Source organism: Martes martes, assembly GCF_963455335.1.
Source record: "Martes martes genome assembly, chromosome: 2".
Taxonomy (NCBI): domain Eukaryota; kingdom Metazoa; phylum Chordata; class Mammalia; order Carnivora; family Mustelidae; genus Martes; species Martes martes.
This window is the reverse complement of record NC_137889.1, coordinates 74,588,025-74,611,919: the sequence shown is the minus strand read 5'-3', so window position 1 is coordinate 74,611,919 and position 23,895 is coordinate 74,588,025. Positions and strand designations below refer to the sequence as shown.

The 23,895-nt window shown below is 38.6% G+C and overlaps 1 protein-coding gene across 2 annotated transcripts in view; it reads left to right on the top strand.

The window, feature by feature from the left end:
• The window catches only part of KLHL2 (kelch like family member 2), a 105,008-nt gene that overhangs the window by 18,521 nt on the left and 62,592 nt on the right, over positions 1-23,895 (top strand). For both annotated transcript variants that reach the window (XM_080797552.1, XM_080797551.1), the window contains exons 3-4: positions 5,225-5,331; positions 15,377-15,498. In XM_080797552.1, the coding sequence (XP_080653678.1) occupies positions 5,225-5,331; positions 15,377-15,498 (229 nt within the window). The remainder of the gene's footprint in view (positions 1-5,224; positions 5,332-15,376; positions 15,499-23,895) is intronic.

Sequence of the window (23,895 nt, the reverse complement as noted above, 5' to 3'; positions counted from 1 at the left end):
CATCTTCCTCATTTCTCTGTTCTCCCTTTCCCTACCAGCTTTCCTGTGTCCCTAATATCTTCTTTCACTCTATTTTTAATTGCTTTTTCCATCTTCTCCTCTCAACTGTGACCAAATGTTCTTGCAGGTCGTCAGCTCTGGAGATGTTACCTTCCCTTTTCTGAGGTGTTCGGTGACACGCTTTCCCCCGTCTTCCTGTGGCTCTTTCTTGTCATTTTTCACATCGTTCTGCTGTCTCAATTCTATTTCAAAAGAATAATATTCTCTATTCCGGGACCCTTTAGTAGTTTCAGGCAGTTTCTAAGTCACTGACTAGTAGTTTTCCCTAAATTTCCAAATTGACTGTCACCACTTCCTGCTTCCTATTTGAAAATCTCAGCAGGTGCAAATCTGTTGAGGGGGTTGTACTGTTTTTCAGGACTTTTACTATGATGGTGAATCTTATTAAACCCAGCATCTAGATTTTTTCTCTGTACTTAACTGCCACAGAAATTCAAATTCCTATCAAAATCAAACCACCATGGTTTTAAGAAGAAAAGGAAGGAAGGCAGTGGTGACACTTGTCAGGGAGTTCTGTTGCTCTTTGAGATTATTGACATTATAGCCACATTGTATCTCCCTTGTCTGTTGAATAAAATTGTCAGGTACAGGAGGTTTGGTTAAATATGACTAAGTCAGCAGTCATGAAGCCTTTCATGTTTAAACCAGCTCATCTCCCCACCCCACCTCCCTTCGTGCCGAGGACAGTATTCCATGAGGCAGCCATGTCCCGAACAGCAACTCCACATCTGCCTCACCCTCTGGTTCCTGGCCAGTTTTTAATTTCCTTAGTTTCTTTCCTTCTTGCCTTGATTTCTGACCCCTTGCCTCATTTCTTTTTATGTCTTGCTGTTGTTTCTTTATTCTAACACCTGATGCTCTTTTAGAGATGACTGTGGGCACATTCTTGGGCTCTAGTTTGTAGTTTGCCCATGGACTCTGGCTGGCAGGTCATCTCTCCAGCCTGCTGCTTCAGCTGTTCCTCTGATTCTACTCCATGTGGCAGTAGTGCCTCCAGGTTTTCCGTGGCATCCGAGGGAGGCAGATGGACAGATGCCATGTGATCGCCTCACGACCCCCACTTCCAGTAGAAAGTAAATTCTTATTTCATGTGACTACTCATTATTTTTGACCTCTCAGAGCTGGATGGTCTGTTTTACTTTGAGAAGATAGATATACACGGTGATAGGTTTTTTCCAGTCTTAGGAATCGGTCACTTTGTATCAGTAAACTAAAGGATGTCTTGGTATGTTGGGGCATGTTTCATTAATTTTCAAAACAGTATCTTTCCTGAGAAGGACCAGTTTGCATGATGATGTTTCATTTAGGAGATGGAGTGCCTTTCATTTTTCTGGGCAATTTGAGTTTTACATAAGGCCTGTATAATGTTTGCTCTTCTCTGCATTTGAGCTTAGAGGCAACTTCCTTTGCAAAGCCTCTTAAGGTTGGGGTTGGCCTTTCATGTGTGTTCCCAAACACCCCACGCCTGCCACACCTTAAAAGTTGTAAGTTCATTTTTGTAATTACCTGTTAGCCTGTGTGTGTCTTCCCAGTCGACTGTCAACTCCTTGCAATTCATGGACATGATCTTGCTGTTGTAAATGAGTGTAGTGTGTGCTTGCTTCGGCAGTATGTCCAGTAAATGAGCATAGTGCTGGGCACAGAGTAGCCACTCTCAATATTTGACAAATGAATGAATACATGCGAATTTTGCTAAATAGCAACTTTATTTGTCTTGTTATTCAGGAAGACTTTCCCTTCTGCAGTTCATTCCCTCATTAGATTTCAGGTAATAGGAATATAAACTCAGAAACTTACCATGTAGACTTTGGGTATGTGCTGGTAAAGAAGTTGCTCTTTTTTTTATTGCCAGACTTTTCATTTGTAGCTCACTCCTCCTTGCCCAGAAGTTATTCTGCTTCTTATGAACATGCACATTTGGAAAGAGGTAAGAGCCAGACTCTGTTAGGCACACAGAGCGTGCCTGAAAGAAGTTTGGCTGAAAGAAGTTTGGTCAGCTCTCACTTGTCTTTGAGTGCTGTTTTAAAATATGGTATTGCTGGAAACAAAAAGATAAAAAAGTGAAACACTAGAACTAAATATGTTATTGTTTTGGAATGCGACCCTTAGATTCTGTGTGACCCAGCCTAGGGTGCGGCTGCATGCTAATTTGACAGTGTGTTTACTTTATTAGTTAACTAACATCAGCTAATAAGCTGGGAAGGCCAAGCTAATTATGTGACAACCAGCAGGTGTTATGCTAGATGGTTTCAATCAATGAGTGATTGTAATTGAAGCTAAATGTAATTAATTATGTGATTTGGGGGTGTTCAAGTGTAATTCCACTTAAGTTCCATCTTGAAATTAGAGCACTAAGAAGGATTACTACTGACAGAAGGAAAATAGGTGTAAAGATGTACTTGACTCGTGTTTGAGTTGTGTCCAGATGCCCTGGTCATTATAGGAACACCTGGATGGCTGCATTCTTGAGAGGCTGTGTGCAACTCTGCTGACCTCAACCCCTCCCTCTCCTGCTCTTTGCTCGCTCTTCTCTCTCTCTGCTTTTCTTCTTCTGGGGGTCCCCATGGTTCTGTGCTGCTTTGGGTCTGTACAGTACACGCTCTTCTCTCTGTTAGGGAGTTCTCTTGCTCCTTCTCCATCCTGCTAATGCGTACTTGTTTTTAGAACTCAGCTTCAGGTCAGTAGCTGAAGGAAGACTCTTCTGACCACTCCTCTGATTTAGATATTCCCACAGCACCTTTACTGTGATGTTTTCCACTTGATCCTATAATTTTGGCATCATCAGTCCTTTCTGCTAGGCAACTTAAGGGCAGAGATGATCTTGCAGTGGTTTGTTGAATTTGATTTTTCTAAATATTCTTGTAGAGGTAGTGCTAAAAACCCACTAAAATTAGGTCTTTTATAAATTATATATAGAACTTTAAAAAATGTTTCTAGAATATAGTATGTCAACTAATAAATCGTGCTATTTGATTTATACTTTATTAAAAAAAGATTTTATTTCTTTTTCAGAGATGGAGAGAGCATAAGCAGGGGAAGTGTCAGGCAGAGGGAGAGGCAGGCTCACCACTGAGCAAGGAGCCCAATGTGGGACTCGATCCCAGGATTGCGGGATCATGACCTAAGCTGAAGGCAGATGCTTAGCAGACTGAGCCATCCGGGCATCGCTGATTTATACTTCTTATTCCCTGTTTTATTCAGGTTTTACCAAGTCTTAAAATAGCACAGCTTTAGGTGGTTTTGTGTAGTTTTTAAAAGGCTTTGGAGTCAGACTCCATGGATTTGAATCCTGGCATTGCCAATAGTGGGGACTTATGGCTGGTTGTTCATCTTTAACCTTGACTTTCCCAGCTATACATTTTGGGGGTAAAAAATCCTAATAATACCTACCTCATAAGGACTATGGTGGGGTCTAAATGAGATAATACATGCAGGTAAAGCTGTTATCTAGCATTCTTCTAAGAACACCACTGGCTTTTCCCATGGTTACTTGTGAACCCATGGAATTCATAGACTTGCAGACTGGTTTTATATCCTCCAAGCAGACAGTAGACTTTGTCAGTTTTTCACAGGGGAGGACTCACAAATGGGTAAACTTAGGCCACCTTTGATGACTCTAATGTGGGACCTACCTGATGTCTCATAGAGCATTGTGAGCCATTAGAGTGACACCCATGAGCCATACTTCAGTCTAAAGGGCATAGCAGACTCATCCATAGGGAGGCCTGCAACACACTTACCACCACTGCTGTGGGACTCCTTTTTCTTAGTTGCTCTTGGATTGGAGGGAAAATAGATGCCAGTAGGATCTCCAAAAACTTTTGGTGTGAGCACCACAGAAACAAGTTTGTAAGCAGTGCGGAAAAATGGAAAACTTCAACTTGCTGAAGCTCATGTGAAAATGTTGTTTGTGAGCGCCTTGAAAATTACGGAAGCAGACAGGCCACCCTTGTAGGAAATAGAATAGTGGAGGAGGGGGGCCAAGAGTGACCTACATGTGCTATACACATAAACTCAGTGCTTGAGTGTTTGAGGTGTGGAAAGGACTACTTTTGGGCTCACCACACCTGTTTCAGTTATGACATAACTACTGGTAAGGCTGGTTTTAGACTTGGAGCCCTCTTGCTTGTTCTGGAAGAAGCGTCAGCACCACTTTTTGCCAAAAAAATATTCTGTGACATTCTTACTTAGCTGGAGAGGCTCATCTAGCAGCTTGTGTAGAATGTAAAAAGTGTTCATCACATGGTTTTGAGTGATTTAAAATGGATAATTCAGAATTGGAGGGATAATTATGTTTGCTGAATAATGGTTTGTTTTAAGGTAACAAAATGCTTTTTAATTTTGTATATGGTAATTTTTTTTAGCCTTGAGGAATGAGATGGTTTGCACTGGTAAAATGTACTGATTAAGTTAAGCTTCAGACGTCTTATATGCCTTTTAAATAGCAGGTGTAATTGAATTTAAGTTTACCTTTGCTTCATGACCAGCATCATTTTAAGTATCTTTTTTGTGTGTGTACTTTGACCCAATTTGGTTTTCTACATATGTTTTATTTTGTCATCATCTTAATGTCAGACTGCCGTCTGCCAGTTCTGCTGATGTTGTTCTCAATTCAAACAACCTCCCCTTTTACAGTCCATTAATGGTTTGATGCCAGTAATTTACTTTAGGTTGAGAAATCAGTAATCAAATTGGGAAAGATTTCTCTGTTAAACAAAGGCGAGATGCTAAGTGAGGGCCCAACGCCTGCCGGGCATTTGTCATGACTGTTTCCTGTGTGCTTCATGTTTAGGAATTCTCTTTTAGAGGATGGCAGTTTTATTTATTTATTTTTAAAAAATACTTATTTATTTTAGAGAGGTAGAGAGCGCATGCGTGGGCGGGATGGGTAGAGGGAGAGAGAATTTGAAGCAGGCTGTCTTCTGAGTGCAGAGCCCAAAGATGGGGTATCAATCCCAGGATCCTGAGATCAGGACCTGAGCTGAAATCAAGAGTCAGCTGCTTAACCCATGTGCTACCCGGGTGCCCCAGAGGATGGCACTTTTAAAAGTTAGCCTCAACTTCAGAAGAGTAGGCTTTTACTGTAATATATTTGCATAGGATGTTCAATACATTTATTATTGGTATCATTAAAATTTTTTTTCTCTCTCTACTTTGTAAACAGTCAAAATTTGCTGTGTGATGTCACAATTGTGGCTGAAGACATGGAAATCTCTGCTCATAGAGTGGTGCTGGCTGCCTGTAGTCCTTACTTTCATGCCATGTTTACAGGTATGAAATGTCTTAGTTATGGGTGTTTTTAAAATATATCCAAATCTGGGCTTTTCTCTCTATATTTTCTTTTCTTATTAATATTTCACTGTTAGGAAATTCAGTATTGCAGTGGAAGTAAATGCTCTTGCTTTGTTTCAAATTCCTCTTCCTCATTGTTTTTTGTTTTTGTAATCATGTTGTGTGTATGTGTACATTGCATTCACATACTCAGAATTTATGCTCAGTTTTCCCCCTTTATATTTATGTTTACACATATTGACTCAGTTTACTTTCCTGCTATTTATAACAACTTTTGGCACTTTGTTATTTTGGCAGAAGCAGAATTTTTACTTTTTTACTGTTTACTTTTTACTGTTTATGTTTTTACTCTTTCCATTTTTTTCAAGTGATTTTCACATATGCTTCACTTATTCTATGTCATGAATAAAGAGATGTTTATTTAATGTCCTTTGACTTGGATACATAAAAATATAGGGTGAGCACTTAGGTAACTGTAAAAATACAGAGAATGATTTCAGTACTTCTGGAAAAAAGTAATTTATGCCTGCAACAGTTGAAGTCCTTAACCTCATTCTTTTTTTTTTTAAATTTTGTGTATTTGAGAGAGTGAGCCTATGAGCACATGAGCAGGGGGAGGGGCAGAAGGAGAGGGAGGGAGAAGCAGATTCCCTGCTAAGTGTGAGCCTGATGTGGGCTCAATCCCAGGACCCTGAGATCATAACCTGAGCCGAAGTCAGACATGTAACTGACTGAGCCACCCAGGTGCCCCCTTAACCTCATTCTTTAAAAAAAAAAAAAAAAAAATTAAACATGTTACTGTACAAAGAAATGAAGTTATGTGTTCTAACAGTGAGCTTATAATCTTAAGAGTATTGGTAGGACAAACAGAATACTTATAAATACAAACATAGTTACACAAAAAAGCACAAATATAAAACCATTCATACTTCAGAAGTCATGAAGTATTTCTTGTGCTTAATATTTTGCTTAGATACTTTAAGAAATATAGACCAGTGTAAGTGTGCTTCCTGCTCCGGTAATGACATGCACACTTTAAATATGCAGTAGTGTATGGAAGATCTGGGTGCCTAGGCAGTGATGCTGGTGGTAAGGGCTGTGATGGGCAGCACTGAGAGAAGGGGATCTGACATTTCCTAACACCTGATAGGTTTAAAGGGTTCACACACATGAAGATGAGTGTGGAAGGCCATGTAAAAAGGATGGGCTTAGTGTTTTAGGAGTAGAGGAGAGTCTGGAGCCCCTCAGTATTCAGCCTGTTGCAGCCTTGCTGTTCCTGAACAGTTAAATAATCAAGAATGTAGGAAGGATAGCAGAGGGGCTGTGAGCCAAGTTGGAAGGGTGCCTTTAGCTGAGGCTGATTTGAAAAGTCAATACTGATGAAGTGAGACTAGTAAAATTTTTGTGTCCTAGAGTTCATTTCAGTGTTGTGGTTCACATCTTATTTATTTCTCCTGGACAGCTTTCTCAACAGAGTCTCTAGGCTTATGAGAGGAGGATTCTAGTTGGAATGTGTTGGCCTAGTTTAGGAATTCCCTAGTATATAGTGTTGTCCCCTGTAAATAGCATTCTCTCAGTTGACATTTCTATTGCTACTTCCTTGTTGGAAACTATGGGAAGCTCATGTCATCAATTTATGCTTCAGTTTCCCCATCTAGAGAAGGGGGGTGATCATATTACCCATTTCCTAGGGTTTTTGTAAAAATTAAATGCAATCATGTATGTGAATTTCTAAGCTGTTTAACTTGGCACATAGAAAATACACAATTAATTTTGGCTGTAATTATGGTTATTATTATTATTTTAATTGAAGAATAGCAGACACACAATGTTCCATTAGTTTCAGGGTTACAACATAGTGATTCAGCATCTCTATATGTTATGCTCTGCTCACCACAAAACTAGCCGCCATCTGCCACCATACAACAGTGTTACAATATCATTGATTATATTCCCTGTGCCGTACCTTTTAGCCCCATAACTTATTCACTCCCTAGCTCCCCATCACTCATTTTGCTCATCCTACCACCCTTTCTTCTCTGGTAACCACAAGTTTGTTCTCTGTATTTGTGAAACCACAAGTTTGTTCTCTGTATGTTTCTGCTTGTTTGTTTGTTCTGTGTTTTTGATTTCGTATATAAATAAAATCATATGGTATATATTTTTCTCTAACATTTCATCAGCATGATACCTTCTAGGTCCATCCATGGTGGCTCAAATGCTAAGATCTCGTACTTTTTTTACAGCTGAGTAGTATCTATTCATAGTAGATATGTACCAAATCTTTTTTCCATTCATCTATTGATGGCCATTTGGTTTGCTTTCATATCTTGGCTATTGTAAATAATGCTGCAGTAAACATAGGCGTTGCATATATTTTTTCAAATTAATTTTTTTTTGGTAAATCCAAAATATATAAAGAACTTATACAACTTAACACCAAAAAACCCCGAATAATTTAATTACACAATGGACAGGGGACCTAAATAGACGTTTTTCCAAAGAAGACCAGTGATGGGCAATAGACACGTGAAATGATGCTCAACATCATTAATCATCAAGGAAATGCAAATCATATCTGTCAGAGTTACTAGAATCAAAGAGATGAGAAAGAACAAGTATTGGCAAAGATATAGAGAAAACAGAGCTTTTTTTGCACTGCCGGTGGGAATGTAAGTTGGTACAGCCACTATGGAAAGCAGTATGGAAGTTCCTCAAAAAATTAAAAATAAGCATCCCAATGATCCATTATTTTTCTTATACTCTAAATTTCTAAATGTCTTTATATTCTATAAGAGTAGAAGTTTGAGGAAGCCTTAGACTGGACTATTTTCTTAAAGATTTTATTTATTTATTTGAGAAGGAGAGATAGAGATAGCCACAGAGAGCACAAGTGGGGAGGAGAGAGAGAAGTAGGCTCTCCACTGAGTAGAGAGCCCGATGTGGGGCTCCATCCCAGGACCCTGGGATCATGACCTGAGCCGCCAGGTGCCCTGACTAGACTACTTTTTGATGAATGTTTTATTTTCCACAGAGTTACAAAAATATATTATGAACTTAAAACTGCAAAATCAAGGTTAATTTCCTTTCTCTTCAAAAGATAGCACTTAGAGTCTCCAGTCTCCCTCAACTTTGCATATCCAGAAACATGAATGCTGGATAGGGGTGGAGGATCTTATTATCTCTTTGTTTTCCTTTTCTGTTTACTTTATGATCTAAACTACATTTTACTTTCCCGCTTTTTTTTTTTTTTTGGTCTAATGAGTCTCAATTCCTCATGTTTTAGCTGATATCCAATTTATGAATATGTGGGCTTTGCCTAATGGTGGGAATGAGAGGCTCTGAAGATATTCTGATTCTATAAATATTCCTAGTTACTCAGTTAACTGGTAGGTGGGTACTTCTTGCAGTCCAACCTGCTTCTGAGGTTTTACCGTCTATATGTAGTCAAATTTCAGATGGCAGTATACTAAGATAAGTGCAAAATAGGGATACTATATTAATTTCTGATACATATAAACTGAATACCTCAATTATGTTGTTTTTTCATAACTTTTTTAAGGCATGTTTTACATATTATAAAATTTACCCATTTCAAGTGCAGTGGTCCGTGACTTTTAGTAAATGTATTGAGTGGTCATCACTGTAAATCAATTTTGGAACTTTTTAAAAAAAGATTTTATTTATTTATTTATTTGTCACAGAGAGAGGGAGAAAGCACACACAAACAGGGAAGTGGCAGGCAGAGGGAGAAGCAGGCTCCCTGCAGGACTCAATCCCAGGACCTGGGAATCATGACCTGGGCTGAAGGCAGACACTTAACCGATTGAGCCACCCAGGAGTCCCAGTTTCGGAACATTTTTATTCCCACATTAATGATTTTGAATTCATCCATGTCATAATATGTATCATGAATTTGTTTTTTTTATTGCTAAATACATACAGTTGTATGGATACACCACAGTTTGAATGTCTTGTTGATGGATATTTGGGTTGTTCCCAGTTTTCGGCTGTTAGGAATAATCCTGCTGTAAATATCCACGTGCAGTTGTTTGTGTGGACATTTAATTTTATTTCTCAAGGGAATAGGTACATAGGAGTGGAATTGCTGGTCCTATGGTAAATTTCTGTTTAACTTAAAAAAGACTGCTATGCTGTTTATATTCCTACCATTAATGTACAAGAGTTTCCATTTCTCCACATCTTGTCAACACTTGTTGCTTCTTTTTTTTTTTTTTTTTTCCAACTTGTAGTCATTCTATTGGGTGTAAAATGGCATCTCTTGCAGTTTTAATTTGTACTTCCCTAATGACTGATGATGTTGAGCTTCTATCTTTTCATATGCTTACTAGGCTTGACTTTCATGGTTCTTTAGCAATAGATGCTAGTCACCTTTCTGGCAATCTTTGTACATTTTCTGCTTTTGAATCCACTGAATAAGGACATCATTTGTCAGAGATTAGGTGAGGAAGATAAGGAGATTTGGTCTAGGTGGTTTATAATATGTACCTACATTTACTTATGTTTTGCTAGAATATGAGTCCATTATTTCTTTTTCGTTTTCTTTTCTTTCTTTCTTTTCTTTTTTTTTTTTTTGGCCTGAGGCCCTGTTAACTTTATTTAAAAAAAAATAGTGAGGCCAACCAGTAGACCTTTGCATACTTCCACTGCATCATATGTTATATATATTTATTTTTTCCTGCTTCATGGATAATCAGAAGTGTTTATAATGGCACAGGGCATTACCTACTCTTGTTTTCCTGTGACTGCCTGTCAGGAAATGGGGAATATGCACATGTCCTTTTTTGGCCCTTGTTTTTAATCTCCCATAAATTGTAGGGGAATTTTTCATTCAAATTATAGCACCTAAAAAAGAATTCTGTTACTCATCATAATTCCAAGTATATGGGTAGAAAAGGGAGGTGAAAAGTAATTCTGTGATACACTCACAGGTTTTTACTCTGCGAAGTATGGGCCTATTTAGAGCAAGGCCAGGTGGTTTAACTGTTAACTTGAGAAAGCATATATCAGATAAGGGTTCTTGTGCTTTGAGGTTACTTGTTACAAATGTGACATTTAAAATGCTATTTCTCTGGGGTGCCTGGGTGGCTCAGTGGGTTAAGCCTCTGCCTTCAGCTCAGGTCATGATCTCAGGGTCCTGGGATCGAGCCCCGCATCAGGCTCTCTGCTCAGCAGGAAGCCTGCTTCCCCCTCTCTCTCTGCCTCTCTGCCTACTTGTGGTCTCTATCTGGCAAATAAATAAATAAAATCTTTAAAAAAAAATGCTGTTTCTCTTACACAGATACATTTGAGGCTTATTTAGTGCCACAGGCTAAAATATCTGACATCTAGTGTGAAATAATGAATTTTTATTTTTACTTCTTTGTTTTGTGTTTTTTGATGATTTCTTTTGTCGTATTGAACATGATTCAGTAAGTTAGATTAGGAAAAGGTAGATTATCATTTGCATAATTAAGTGAGATTTTTAAAAAGGTGTTTGGTTATAATTGTCTAAGATTCATGCTTTCATTCATCAAAGAATATTTATTGAGCATCTTTTGTGTGCTAGATCTAGGTGTGAGGACTTTAGAGATGAACAAGATAGATAAGTCCCTGTTCTCATGATTCTTCTTGGCAGGGGAGGAAAGGTTAGAGAGTAGATGCAAAGAAAAGATCATTTCTGATATCACTGACTCCTGTGAAGAAAATCAAATAGGGTGTTGTGCATAAAGAGCCTAGATTAGGATGCTTTAGTCTACACATGACAGAAACTCCACTTAAACTGGTTTAAATAGTAAGGAAATGTATTCTCTCATAACTGGGAAGTAGGCTGGCCACCAGGCCTGGTCACATCTGCAGCTTGAGAATTTCATCAGGGATCCACTTCCTTCTCTTTCTCCCCTGCTGTTTGCAGTGAAAATGTTATCCCCAGGTTGCTTCCCCTTGTGAATGACAAGATGTCTATCGAGTGGACCCAGCATCTCAAGGAAGGCGAGGGAGGGCATGCTTTTTCTTTTTTTCTCTCTTTTAGGGTTTAGCAGACCTTTTCCAGAAGTTACTCAGACTAGACCAAAACTGGCAGGGGAATACAGCTGCAGTGTTTGCCTCAGATTAGTGGTAGGATTGGGGAATTATGTACCATGACCATCATAGAGAATGGCTGGCGGGGACATCTGGGTCAGCTTTCCAGAATGAAAATACCTGTGTGTCAGTAGCTTCTTTGTGACCCAGGACTAATGACAAACAAAGGGACAATAATGATTAGATTACAAATGAATCTGAAGAGTAATGGAGTAAAATTTATGTATTACACGTAGCTGTAAATTTGCCATTCACTTTTTAGAATTTCAGCACAGTAAAAGATACTGCATTATACTTTTATATTCTTCTCAGATATTTTTATGCTAAACAGTAATGGAAATTAGAATGGTAGGATTTTTGCATTGAAATGGATCTTAGGGTTTGCTGTCCTAACCTATTCACTTTTTAGAACTTTAGAGTGCATGAATAGTCACCAGTTTTTGCTGGGTTTCAGGAGCCTCGATTAAAGGTCTTTGAGATGGGAATGTTTCTATCCACAAATATGTCCGTAAACTTTTATAATTGGGAGGACTTCATTTTTTACTCAAAAAAAGTAGAAATGGTGCAGTGTTCTGTAGTGAAGTGCTTAGCTTGCCCTAGAATGTATAGTGGATGTTCAGTGAATTTTACTAAAATCCTTCATAGCTAGAAACCCATGTTCAAGACTAATTCGGGTGTTAATTTTGTTGAGTAAAGATGCTACATTTTAGATTGGCACATTTCACTTTTTATTCTTCTAGTCATTCATTTACCCAACCAGAATTTATTGGGCATCTATAATAGGTCAGGCATTATGGGATATAGAGATAAGATGAAAAAGACGTCTTGCTCTCAGGGAGCTCAAGAATCCAGGTAGGGAGAGCTAAGTACTATTAGGACAGAGTGGATTTGCAGGAGGTACCCAGGTGTACCCAGGGTAAGAGCCTAACCCAGCTTTGGGCCACCAATAGGTAAGTCTACATGGAGAGAGGGTCCAGCCGACTCTTGAAGAATGGGGATTAGCCTGGGGAATGAGAGCGTGGGGAGACAAAGAGGACAAAGCTGATAAAGGCATCAAAGCAGGAAATCGTTCACTGCATGTGGAAAACTAGGGGGAGTTTCTTCTGGATATATTTTAAGGCCAGAAGTGGAAGAGAGAGGAAGCTGGATAGTGAAGCAGGGATGGATATGGAAGAATCACACGTGCCTGCACTAGGAACAGCTAGAGGCTTTTGAGTACCATGGTCAGATCTGTAGAGTTGCCCTAGGGGCAAGAAAAGAATTAGGAGGTTGCTGTGCTGGTGTTGGCAAGATGTGGTAGGACCCCAGTGACCTAGTGGCGGAAGGGATGGAGAGGAGAGGGGACATTGATTTGAGGTCTCTCTGAGGTTCATTCTGAAAGTTTTAGTGAATGATGGGATTTATTTATTTGTGTGAGAGAAAGAGAGTGCACAAGCAGAGGGAATGGCAGGCAGAGGGAGAGGCAGGCTCTGTGCCGAGCAAGGAGCCCGATGTGGGGGACCCTGGGATCATGACCTGAGCCAAAGTCATATGTATAACCGACTGAGCCATGCAGGCATCCCTACAACTCTCTTTAGTATGTGTTTTAATTCTTAGTATTACTGGCATTCTCAAATTATTAATGCAATCTGTGGCAAGCTATTTGTTACTGTTTTTGTAGATTAACATGAAACATAAAGATTATAACATTTTTAAAGCAACATATAATAGAAGTTGAATTTGTTGAAAGCAGTTACAGTTTTCTGGGGAAAGAAAGAATTCATTAAAAATGACACATATGGAATATATTAATTAGCAAAGTATGTCTTATAGTAATATCTTAAAAACTAGGATATTAAAAAGTGCTTATCATAGGACTGATTTCTCACTCAAATATATAAGTTAAAGTCAGACTCTTTTTTTTTTTTTAAGATTTTATTTATTTATTTGACAGAGGGAGCACAAGCAAGGGGAATGTGAGAGGGAAAAGCAGGCTTCCCACTGAGTAGGGAGCCTGATGTGGGGCTCCATCCTAGGACCCTGGATCATGCCCTGAGCCGAAGTTAGATGCTTAACCAGCTGAGCCACCCAGGCGCCCCAAAGTCAGACTTGTTTTTGTCTAAGCTAGGTCATGCGTAAGTCCTGAGGGCTGAATTCACTCCTTGAGAACTGAGTATGTGGCTTTATACTTGTGTGGCCCCAGGCCCTGCAAGGCTTTCTACATCGCCATAGCCCTATTGGTGAATCAGATGTGGCCTTTGTCTAAAGTCCAAGTCCACAGCCTCAACTGTCTTTACGTTAGATACAAAAGAACTTTGAGAGGATACAAATCCCATCTGTCTACAAGATCTGGAGACAGTAGGATAGAGGTTGTGCCTTATATGCAAATGAAGAATTATATTTCTGTATTTCTCAACCTTTCTTTTTTCCTCCCTGTTTTTAAAGGGGAAAAAAACGGGCTGAGGCAACACACACATAAGCCAGTCCCTTGTCTTCCTACTGGAAGACTATATATAGGCATATATACCTCTTCCTCATTAACTATCTTCCTTCCCTTGTAATACTGGTAGATGTCCCCCCACCCCCACCTCACCCCTGTGCCCCTCCCTGGGAGGTGGCAGGATACTTTTGAGATATTTTAGCTCTTAGGAGAACAGCTTCTTTCTGAGATCTTGTCAGAAATAATCTCCAGGGAAGCATGCAGTTAAATGTACATCACTATTATTATTTCTCTCCTCCCAGGGTTTATGTTTACAAAGAATTCGGTGTAATTATGGATTCCCATAGGCTTTTCTGATAGCTTATGGTCGCTGACAGTGTACCATGGCTAAAAAAAGAAATGAACTTTCAAGAAATCCTGAGGATGTTATCTTGTTTTTCTGACAGATGTTGGATTAAGGTAAAGGTGAGGGGTGGCAGCATCGCTTTTGATGCTGCTGCTTTTATCTTTGTAATCTAATGGAACCAAACCCTTGTGCCAGGTGTCTCATGCACTCAACATAATTGTTAGACTGCCCTCATCATTTTAAATGGAAATTTTCTTTCCCCAGCATTCGACACTTTATGTTTCCCTATGTCTTGGGTCATTTTATGTTGTCCATACATGTGTGCTCAAACCTGCTGCTTTCTCTCCCTAAGTTCCCTTCTCTTTTCTGCTTCCCTGTTTCTTTCCACAAGAGAGGATCTTATTTTTGATCCTTGAATGTTTCCATTAGTTCAGTGAGTAAAGGAGAGAGCTCTTTTCACAGGCAGTGAGATAGAAGAACGTCTGGCTTTAGTAAGAAAGGCTGGTATGGAAGTGACTTAGGTTTGTGGATAAAGTCACCACAGATGACAAAGAGGAGCAGAACATGGGTTAGAAGATCTCTATAAGAAGCCCCTTGTCATTGACTAGCCCTTTTGTGATCCTTCCTTTTGTCTTGCATTCCCTCAGTGGCTTCTGTAGTTTGTGTCCTAAATGTTTTCTGCATGAGGGTCATGTTGTCCCCGAGGACAAAACCTTTGTGTCCATCGCAGGCCACTCATGCGCATGGCAGCCACTGCTGTGCTTGTTGAATGAATGCTGCTGACCAAGTGAGTCCTTTTTAGCAAGTGCTCATTGCTGTTAGCCTAAAAGGGTGACATGGTGACTCTTCTAGTCATGAGTAGAAATCCAAAAAGAAAACAAGCTGCCCACAAGCATGGACCAAAAAAAGCATGGACAAAAGCAGATACTGAACTTAATAATTCCATAGGTATTACAGTTGGGCATGTGGCACGGTCACTGCTTTGATGTGATTTTCAGATACAAGTGGGTGACAAGTACATTTTCTGGTTTGGGGGGAGGTAATGGAATGTTCTAGGCCTGCAAAAAGTGGCTGCTTGTGTTGCCTATGAAATAGAGCGAGTGGCAAGAAAATGGCATTGGTATTTTCTCTACAGCAGTGGCTTGCTGTAGCGTCACTCTTCCTTGTTTGTGTTTTAGGTGAGATGAGTGAAAGCCGAGCAAAGAGAGTTCGAATAAAAGAGGTAGACGGCTGGACCCTGAGAATGCTGATCGATTATGTTTACACTGCAGAAATTCAGGTTACAGAAGAAAATGTACAGGTGAGAGTAAACCCCTCATACCATTTAGCTCTTCGTACATGCCATTTTTTTTTAAATCAAAAGAGCATACCTGCACCGCAGGATACATTTTGTACTAAAGTAATGGAATTCATTGTTAAAACTGAATTTCTAAGGAACATTTGGAATGATTACATCTTTCTAATGATGTTTCTGATTTCAGTATCTTTTATATTTGAATCTTTGAAGTTTGAATCTGTCAGTTTTCTGAATGACACTTGTTTGTTTGTGAAAACGCTGTCATGCTCATTTATAACTACTGATTGATGCTGCCCACATTTCTCTATTCCCTTGAGGTTAAAATCTACAAAGGGTGTTTTTGACTATTAACAGTCTTTACTTCTTTTACTATTACAGCATCTTCTGTAATTCTAGAATTTAGCTAAAATTTAGCGTTGCATTTTCTTACTTTCTTTAAAGAACACACGTTTTATATATATGATGTAAAGGAATAATATATATATATATATATAGTATATAGTATGTAGTGTAGAAGGTGAAAGTGCCACTTTTAAATTATCTTTTCAGACCATTTTCTATGCAATTATGTATACTCATGCACTCACCCATGCACAGTTTTCCTGATATAAATACATTTTTACTATGCCTGTTACTCTGAAACTTGCTTTTTTCACTGTACAAAGTATCTTGAAGTTCTTTACACATCAATATATGTGGGCCCAGCCCCTTCTTTTGACTGGCATCCCATATGTTAATCAGTATATATGATTTTTCCACCTTTATAAAGATAGTGCAGTGAATGAACATTTTTATATTTACATCCAAAACTAATGGGATAGATTTCTCAAATGTAATTGGTGGATCAAAGGGTACATGCATGTTTTAATTTTTGATAGGTATGCCAAATTGCCAACTGAAAATTTGTATTTATACTCCTTCCAACAGCTAAACTGTGTTTTGAGGACAACAAAAAGAATTAGGACTAACTTCTTAAGAAATAATCTCTGAATTATACTTGCTCAGATAGGAAAGTGTGGGCTCAATCTTTTGTCTCTTGAAATTAGTTGAAATATGATACAAAATTTTTGAGTTTGGAGACTGAAATCTTTGGATATTAACTTGTTAAGACATGCTGTTATTAAATCTGAAATATTGGCAATGGTGAAGCCTTCTGATGATCTTTCCCAGGTGGCCTTATTTGCTTTTACTTGGAAATCCAGTTCATGAGGTAAAGCATTTGAAACAACCTTGGTTGATACTAGAGTTGTGTATAAAGGTGTGAATCAACTGCTGTGTGAACTTTTTTTTTTTTTTTTTTAACCTGGAGAGTGTTTGGTACGTGTTATGAGGGAGAACAGTACCAGCATATCATTGTAGTCTGATTTTTTTGGTATGGTTTTGCTAGTTTCTGGGTTTTGGCTTATTGTTTTCAAAGAGACATTATCTTGGTTTTCTTCTTGCTCCTTTTTAAAAATTCATTTGAGTTCATGGGCCTCATTGTGCTCTGTATCTGACCTTCGATGAATTGCTGATTGTCATAATATGTGACATGAGGGAAATTTGCAAAAGATGATTTAGGCCTAAGAGAATAGACTGTGTGAATTCAGCCCTCAATGCTGTTTGCAGTAGTTCTTGCAGTGGAGACATTGGCCTATGGGGAACTGGGAGAACGCCTCTCATGTTTCTTTTAATAACTGTCACGTTCTAGTCCTGAAATATTAGTCATCATAGCCTTTCAGAAAACCTCTTGCCATGCTGATTTGCCTTTTGTTTATATGTTCAGCTCCTACAGGAATACATTCAGAGTTGTATTTGGCAGACTTACTAAATGCTTAATATTCATGTAGTTTTTATTTTTTGGGGGGGGGAGGATGGGGGAAGAGAGCATAGGGATACCTTGGTATGCATAGCCTCATTTATGTTCCATTGAAAAATACTTCTTTTAGGAAAGGCAGTTTAGAAATAAAATTGATTAAAATAAATTGCCCTTTCTGTGACAAGTATTTTTCAGTGAAATACATAGTAAGGGTTTACCTATGAAGATATGCCAAACTGCTCTCTCTTCTGTTTTGTTTATCTTCGTGTACACTTTGTTAGATCTTTCTTATAAGCACTGTTCACCTTAGGGAAGGGAGTGGTATGGTGGGGGTAGGTGGTGTACTTGTTAAAGTTAAGCTGAAATTTTAAATGGCCCCAACTGGGAACCTGCTCTGAGTAGATCTGTTTTGAGAGAATTGACAGTGGGGATAGAACTTTCTGTAGTTCATGAGTTTGTTGTTGTAGGTATATTTTCTTAATTAGACCTAGAATCAAATGTCAGGTAACCTCTCTTTTAGTAAGTTTCTGTTTTAGTAATAATAAAATATGATTTTAGGATAGCAGATATTTTAGTGTTTTGCTTTGGGATTGCGTGTTTTGATGTAGAATCATGGTGCTATAGCATGTTGAGGTCCGGCTATCTTGGTCAATTGGTGCCAGAACAGGACCATAACCCTGCTTTTCCTGATTCCTACTTTAGGGCCTCTTCTGTGATACCATACAGTCTCCTATTACACAAATTAAAAAATTAGATATAACAGTCGTTTGAAGTGAAGGTTGAACTTTGAGTCAGAATGAGGGAATGAATCAATTTGAAACATTAACTCCAGAAAAGGAATAATTACATAAGTAATGTTATATAAGTAATGGGACTTTAATTTTTGGCTCTTTAGAGTTTCCCTGATTTCTTTTTCTTTTTTCTTTCTTTCCTTTTTTTTTTTTTTTTAATGTTGCTGTTTTTTTCTTTAAGTTTTTAAACTTTGGTTTTGAGTTTAGGTATTTGCTTTTATTTATGGCAAGATTGGGGAATAATTTGAGCCAAATGAATTTCTTTGTGTATTTTTTTTAAAGGAGAAATAAAAGGAGAATATATATCTTTTTTTTTTAAAGATTTTATTTATTTATCTATTTCACAGACAGAGATCACAAGTAGGCAGAGAGGCAGGCAGAGAGAGAGGGGGAAGCAGGCTCCCCGCCGAGCAGAGAGCCCGATGCGGGGCTCGATCCCAGGACTCTGGGATCACGACCCGAGCTGAAGGCAGAGGCTTTAACCCACTGAGCCACCCAGGCGCCCTGAGAATATATGTCTTACTACAATCATTTAATTCAGCTTGTTGTTGCTATTGAGTAATTTAACTTGTTTCTAGAATTTCTGGTCAAATTTTATAAACATTCCATATCTGGGAACAGAGAAAATAAAGTCAAAGGCTGTTATAGGTAGGTTTTTAAATTTGTGGGCATCATGGGGCACCCGAGTAACTCTTTCAGTTAAGCATCTGACTCTTGGTTTCAGCTCAGGTCATGACCTCAGGGTTGAGATCTAGCCCCACATCAAGCTCCACACTGGGTGTGGAGCCTGCTTAAGATTCTCTTTCCCTCTTCCTCCCCCACCATTCACTCGTGCTCTCTTAAAAAATACACATACACACAAACACAAAAACTATTTAAATTTGGGGCATCATGAATTCCTTTGAGAATGATGAAAAACTATGGACCCTCTCCTAAGCAAAGTGCACATAGTCGTTTATGCACACAGTTTCGCATACACATTTAGAGAATGCGTGTACTTTGTCTTTCCCCCCTCACTCTCCCACTGTTAAGAATACTTAGCTTTATATGTATATGTGTGTATATGTGTATGTATGAAGGGATTTTACATGAGTTTATTTTCAGGTATGTGCTAGGCATTTTACATATGTCTCATTTGATATTCACCACCTTATTAGATAGGTATTACTCCATTTTGCAATTAAGGAAGCTCAAGAAGGCTAAGTAATTAGCTCAGTATCACACAGCAGCTGTTAAGTAGTCATTAACTAGTGCTGTTTAAAAAGAGAGTTTATAAATTTGAAAATTAAAATACCTTTATAACCAAAAATATATTTTTCATTATCTAAAAATTATTGGAGGTTTAACTCTTCTTCATTTATCAATCAACATTTTTGAAGAAGCCTAAAGCAACTTGAGTTTTTCAAAACATTTACTTCATTGCTAAATTTGTGGTTTTGTTACATACATTTTGACTTCTCAGCTTTTGGGTATTTGTGTTGGCTTGCTAAAAGTAGCTAAGAGTTTTTTTCACTTGATGTAAGTGTGAAAAACAAAGGTAAGAATCTTAATAGTGCCAATGTAAGTAAATACTCTCATTTCTAAATTAATATTATGAGTATTCATCAAGGGGGCACATGGGTGGCTCAGTGGGTTAAAGCCTCTGCCTTTGGCTCAGGTCATGATCCCAGGGTCCTGGGATCGAGCCCCGCATTGGGCTCTCTGCTCAGTGGGGAGCCTCCTTCCCCCTCTACCACCCCCCACCCTGCCTGCCTCTCTGCCTACTTGTGATCTCTGTCTGTCAAATAAATAAATAAAATCTTAAAAATAAAAAATGAGTGTTCATCAAAAGTTCTGTCTACATTAGAACCTTTCTCATTTCAGAAGAATTTAAGAAGCATCTGATAATTGTGAATGGATAGGTTTTAAACAGTTCAGAAAATTTATATGTTGCATAAATTGAAATTATTTGGGAAAGGAAATCTCATCCTTTTAGAAAAGGAACAGAATTTAATTTCAAGAAAGTTAAAATTAATTTTTGGTAATAAACACAGCAAAGTGTTTTACACGATCTCAGTACAGTAGAACATTCAACATAGTGTGTCCATTTTGTTGGAGGTGTAGGGCAGGTTATTTTTGTTTGTTTCAGACCAGAAGTGCTAGCAATATATTGTATAATTGTATATATTGTTTTACCAGTGAGGTGTTCCTAAAAAGAAGACATCAGAGAAAGGGGCATCCACAGTAGGAGACCTGTTGACATGGTTGACCAGTTAATCAACAAAAGGCTGTTAAAGTGAAGAAACCATCAAATAAGATTACATGTATACCCCAACTATTTTATTTTAACCTATAACTTGCAATTGTACAATTATATGCCAGTCTTTTGTGGTAAAACTAGTATGGTTGGAGAGCCATATCCTTTTTTGCACATGTGACATCATAATGATGGATCATCCCTAATTTTCTAGTTTTTAAAAAGTGCATCAAGAACTGAGACACTGAGAACTGAGCCCCGCATCCGGCCATCCGCTCGGTGGGGAGCCTGCTTCTGCCTACTCCCTGCCTGCCTCTCTGCCTGCCTCTCTGCCTACTTGTGATCTCTGTCTGTCAAATAAATAAATAAAATCTTAAAAATAAATAAATAAATAAAATAAATAAAATCTTAAAAAAAAAAGAGACACTTGAAAAGAAATCTCAGTGCCAAGTCATCTTTGAATTTCACAATTTCTCTTTCCTTCCCCCTGTGTGTAATTTGTGAAGCTTTTTTTTTTTTTTTTGTAGTAACACATTGTTCAAGTCATTCTAAAGTGATCAACTTAGTTTTCATAGAAATAGCTCTCTTTTTACACATATATCTCACTGGATTATATATGTTTATTTAAATTACGTAATTTCAGTAACAAGTGCCAGTGTCATAAACAGATTTGGGGGTGAAACCAAAATGTATGCGTTGGTAAAATACAACTCAGCTGGAGAGGCAGAAGTGTGCAGGCATATTAGAGAGTACAGGGGGCATGGGAGAGTTGTTTAGTCAGGTGCGCCGGTGAAGCAGAGGTTGGTAAGCCAGTGCTTTTGCTGTGTGTATTTCTGCATTGTGTAGATAAACACCGAAATGAGATTCCTATTAGATGGATATTTATTTTACAATGGATATCGAAGACACCCTATCAGTTAAGTAGACTAAGTCTTCTGCTAAGTCTTCAGTCCTGTGCTTGGTCCTGGTGCTTGGTCCAAAAATGAGCAAAGAACAAAACATTGTAAATATACTATAGATGTTGGCAGTGCTATTGAAATACCATGGGACTTTGTCCAAAGTTCTTAACTTCTCTGAGCTTTATTTTCTTGTCTGAAAGAGAGGGATAAATTCTGTTCTTTCATATATAGGAACTTGTGAAACATCACTCATTAGATAACTGGTTTATGTATAGGTGAGATATGCTGGGTCCTTACTAAAAGCATAGTTGGGATTGAGGCTTGGGCCAGAAATGAATGGGGCTAAGAATAGGGGCACCAATCTGGGAGAGCAAGCACTCAATAAGTATTTTTAAAATTTATTTTTAATTTTCATTTATTTATTTTTAAGAGATCTTAGTTATTTATGTGACAGAGAGGGAGCACAAGCAGGGGGAGCGGGAGAGGTAGAGGGAGAAGCAGGCACCCCGCTGAGCAGGGAGCCCAATGCAGGACTTGATCCCAGGACCCTGGGATCATGACCTGACCCGAAGGCAGAGGCTTAACCAACTGAGCCACCCAGGCACCCCAGTAAGGTTTTTTTTCTAAATTGAGGGCAGCGTGTAATCTGAATGAAAGTGCTCTAGGATGAGTGACAGATTCAGGTCTGAATGAGGTGCTGCAGGAGGCACGGCAGCAGGAAATCTCATGGTGGTGGCAGTGGTCGTATGGTACCTGCTGTTAGGCCAATGGCAGTATCTTTGATCCAGGAAGAGCTGCCCTGGGTGAACAGTGAGTCAAGTTGATAGCCCCAAGCTCACTTGTCAGGAAAGAGACTTGGTGAGCTCTAGGCAATTTTAATACCATAGCTATGTAAAGTTGGGATTGTGGACGGTAAATCCAGGATCTGAGACCACGCTCAGTTGGGTAGGGCTTTTGGCTCACAGTGTGACTTGGTAAGCAGGAGGATGCTTTAGGGAGCACACCACATTTAAGGCAGCAAGATTAATGACAGACTGGAAACACTGGTTGGGCGCCTAATGAACTTCATAGTCTTGGTCAGATTAGTTTAGGACTGAGTTGGACTGAACTCGAAGATATAAGGCTTTTAACATTTTCAGCTGAATGAGGATAGATCAGGTAAGAATTAATAGCCACTTCACTGCTTCTTTATACATGGCTTGCTCTTTCCCTTTCTTACTTCTAAAGATAACTGAGCTTGTCCATTTTTCCATTGCCAGTGTTGATCCTTATGAATTCCGGTTCTCAGTGGTAGTTCAGTAAAAAATTATTGAGCTTCTCTTTTATCTACATCTGTTTTATGCTGGGCAGTGTTCCAGCTATTGGTGATGCAATATCAAGACAGACAGACAAGGCCCTTGTCCTAAGAGCCTTTACAGCCTGTTGCTCTACAGGGTAAAAGGTGTTTCTAGTGACTGGATAGATGTGTACATTATCCAATGTGCGTCATTCCCAGGACCTAGGTCTTCCAATCAGAGGATTGTTTGGTGAGCATGAAATCTTAGAGAAGGGAGCTTACTTCAGATGGATTAGGGAGGGCCCTCATTGACTATCATTCTGCTGCAAAACACATCGCTAGTGACCAGGAAATTGATCAAGTGCCATCAGATCCAATGCCTCTCTCCCCTGCATGGTACCCAGAAAAACTGACAAGTAATTTCTCTTTAGATGACCCATTTCTGAACATTTTGTTAGCTGGTAGTTGTTGTTTCTACCTCCAGGCTCTGGAGGCTGTAAGGAACTCTGTCAGCCATCGTGGCTCATGGAGGTCAGGATTCTTAACTAGAGGGTAGGGACCCAGTAATTTGAATTCTCATCTGTCTCCATATTGAGACTGAATAGTAAGAACTATTTTACTTTTCTGTTAACAAAGATTTCTTCTGACAGAGACTATAACTATACGATTGGTTATGCTTTAACCTTAATTACAGTCACATTCCAGATCTGCCCTTTAGTTATCTTGATTGAATGACAATTTTCCATTTTCAGCCACATAAATAGAAGTTGCTCATGTACCAAAGGAGTTCAGTAGCAGATTTGTCTTCAGGGTGAGCAAAAATGTCTACTGAGCAGTTTTGTAAATGTTTTTGGTTTAAATAAAATCATTTAAATCAAATATATAACACTATATATTTAAGTTACTGTTGAACAACTCAGATAATAATAAGGAGGCCCCTTAGATTGGCTCTCTGCTAGAAAACTTTCATGGGCTATTGGACTCTGGCTAATTATTGTATTAGAATTCAGAGCTCAAATTTTGAATTTAACCATTGACTCTAAGAATGGCTTTGAGATTTTTAGCTATTATAAATAAAGCTGATAATCCTTTGACACCTCACAGAAATGCTGTGATATATGAAATGTGCCAGTTAAAGCTTATAAAAATATTAAAGTCCTCTATAAATGTTGAACAGAAATAAGAAATGGGCAGCAATAAAAAGTCTTATGGCCATGAGGAAGAAGAAGAACCCACTGAGATTGTTTGGGATCACTGGGTAAAAAAAAGAAGTGGCCCATGTAACCTTTCCCTCATGTTTTATATTCTGAATCCAGATATGTACTTGTGACCAAACCATAAATCTTAATTTGCTGTAGACTTCTCTCCACCCAGCAGGACTTGGGTGTTTGGGTTAATGT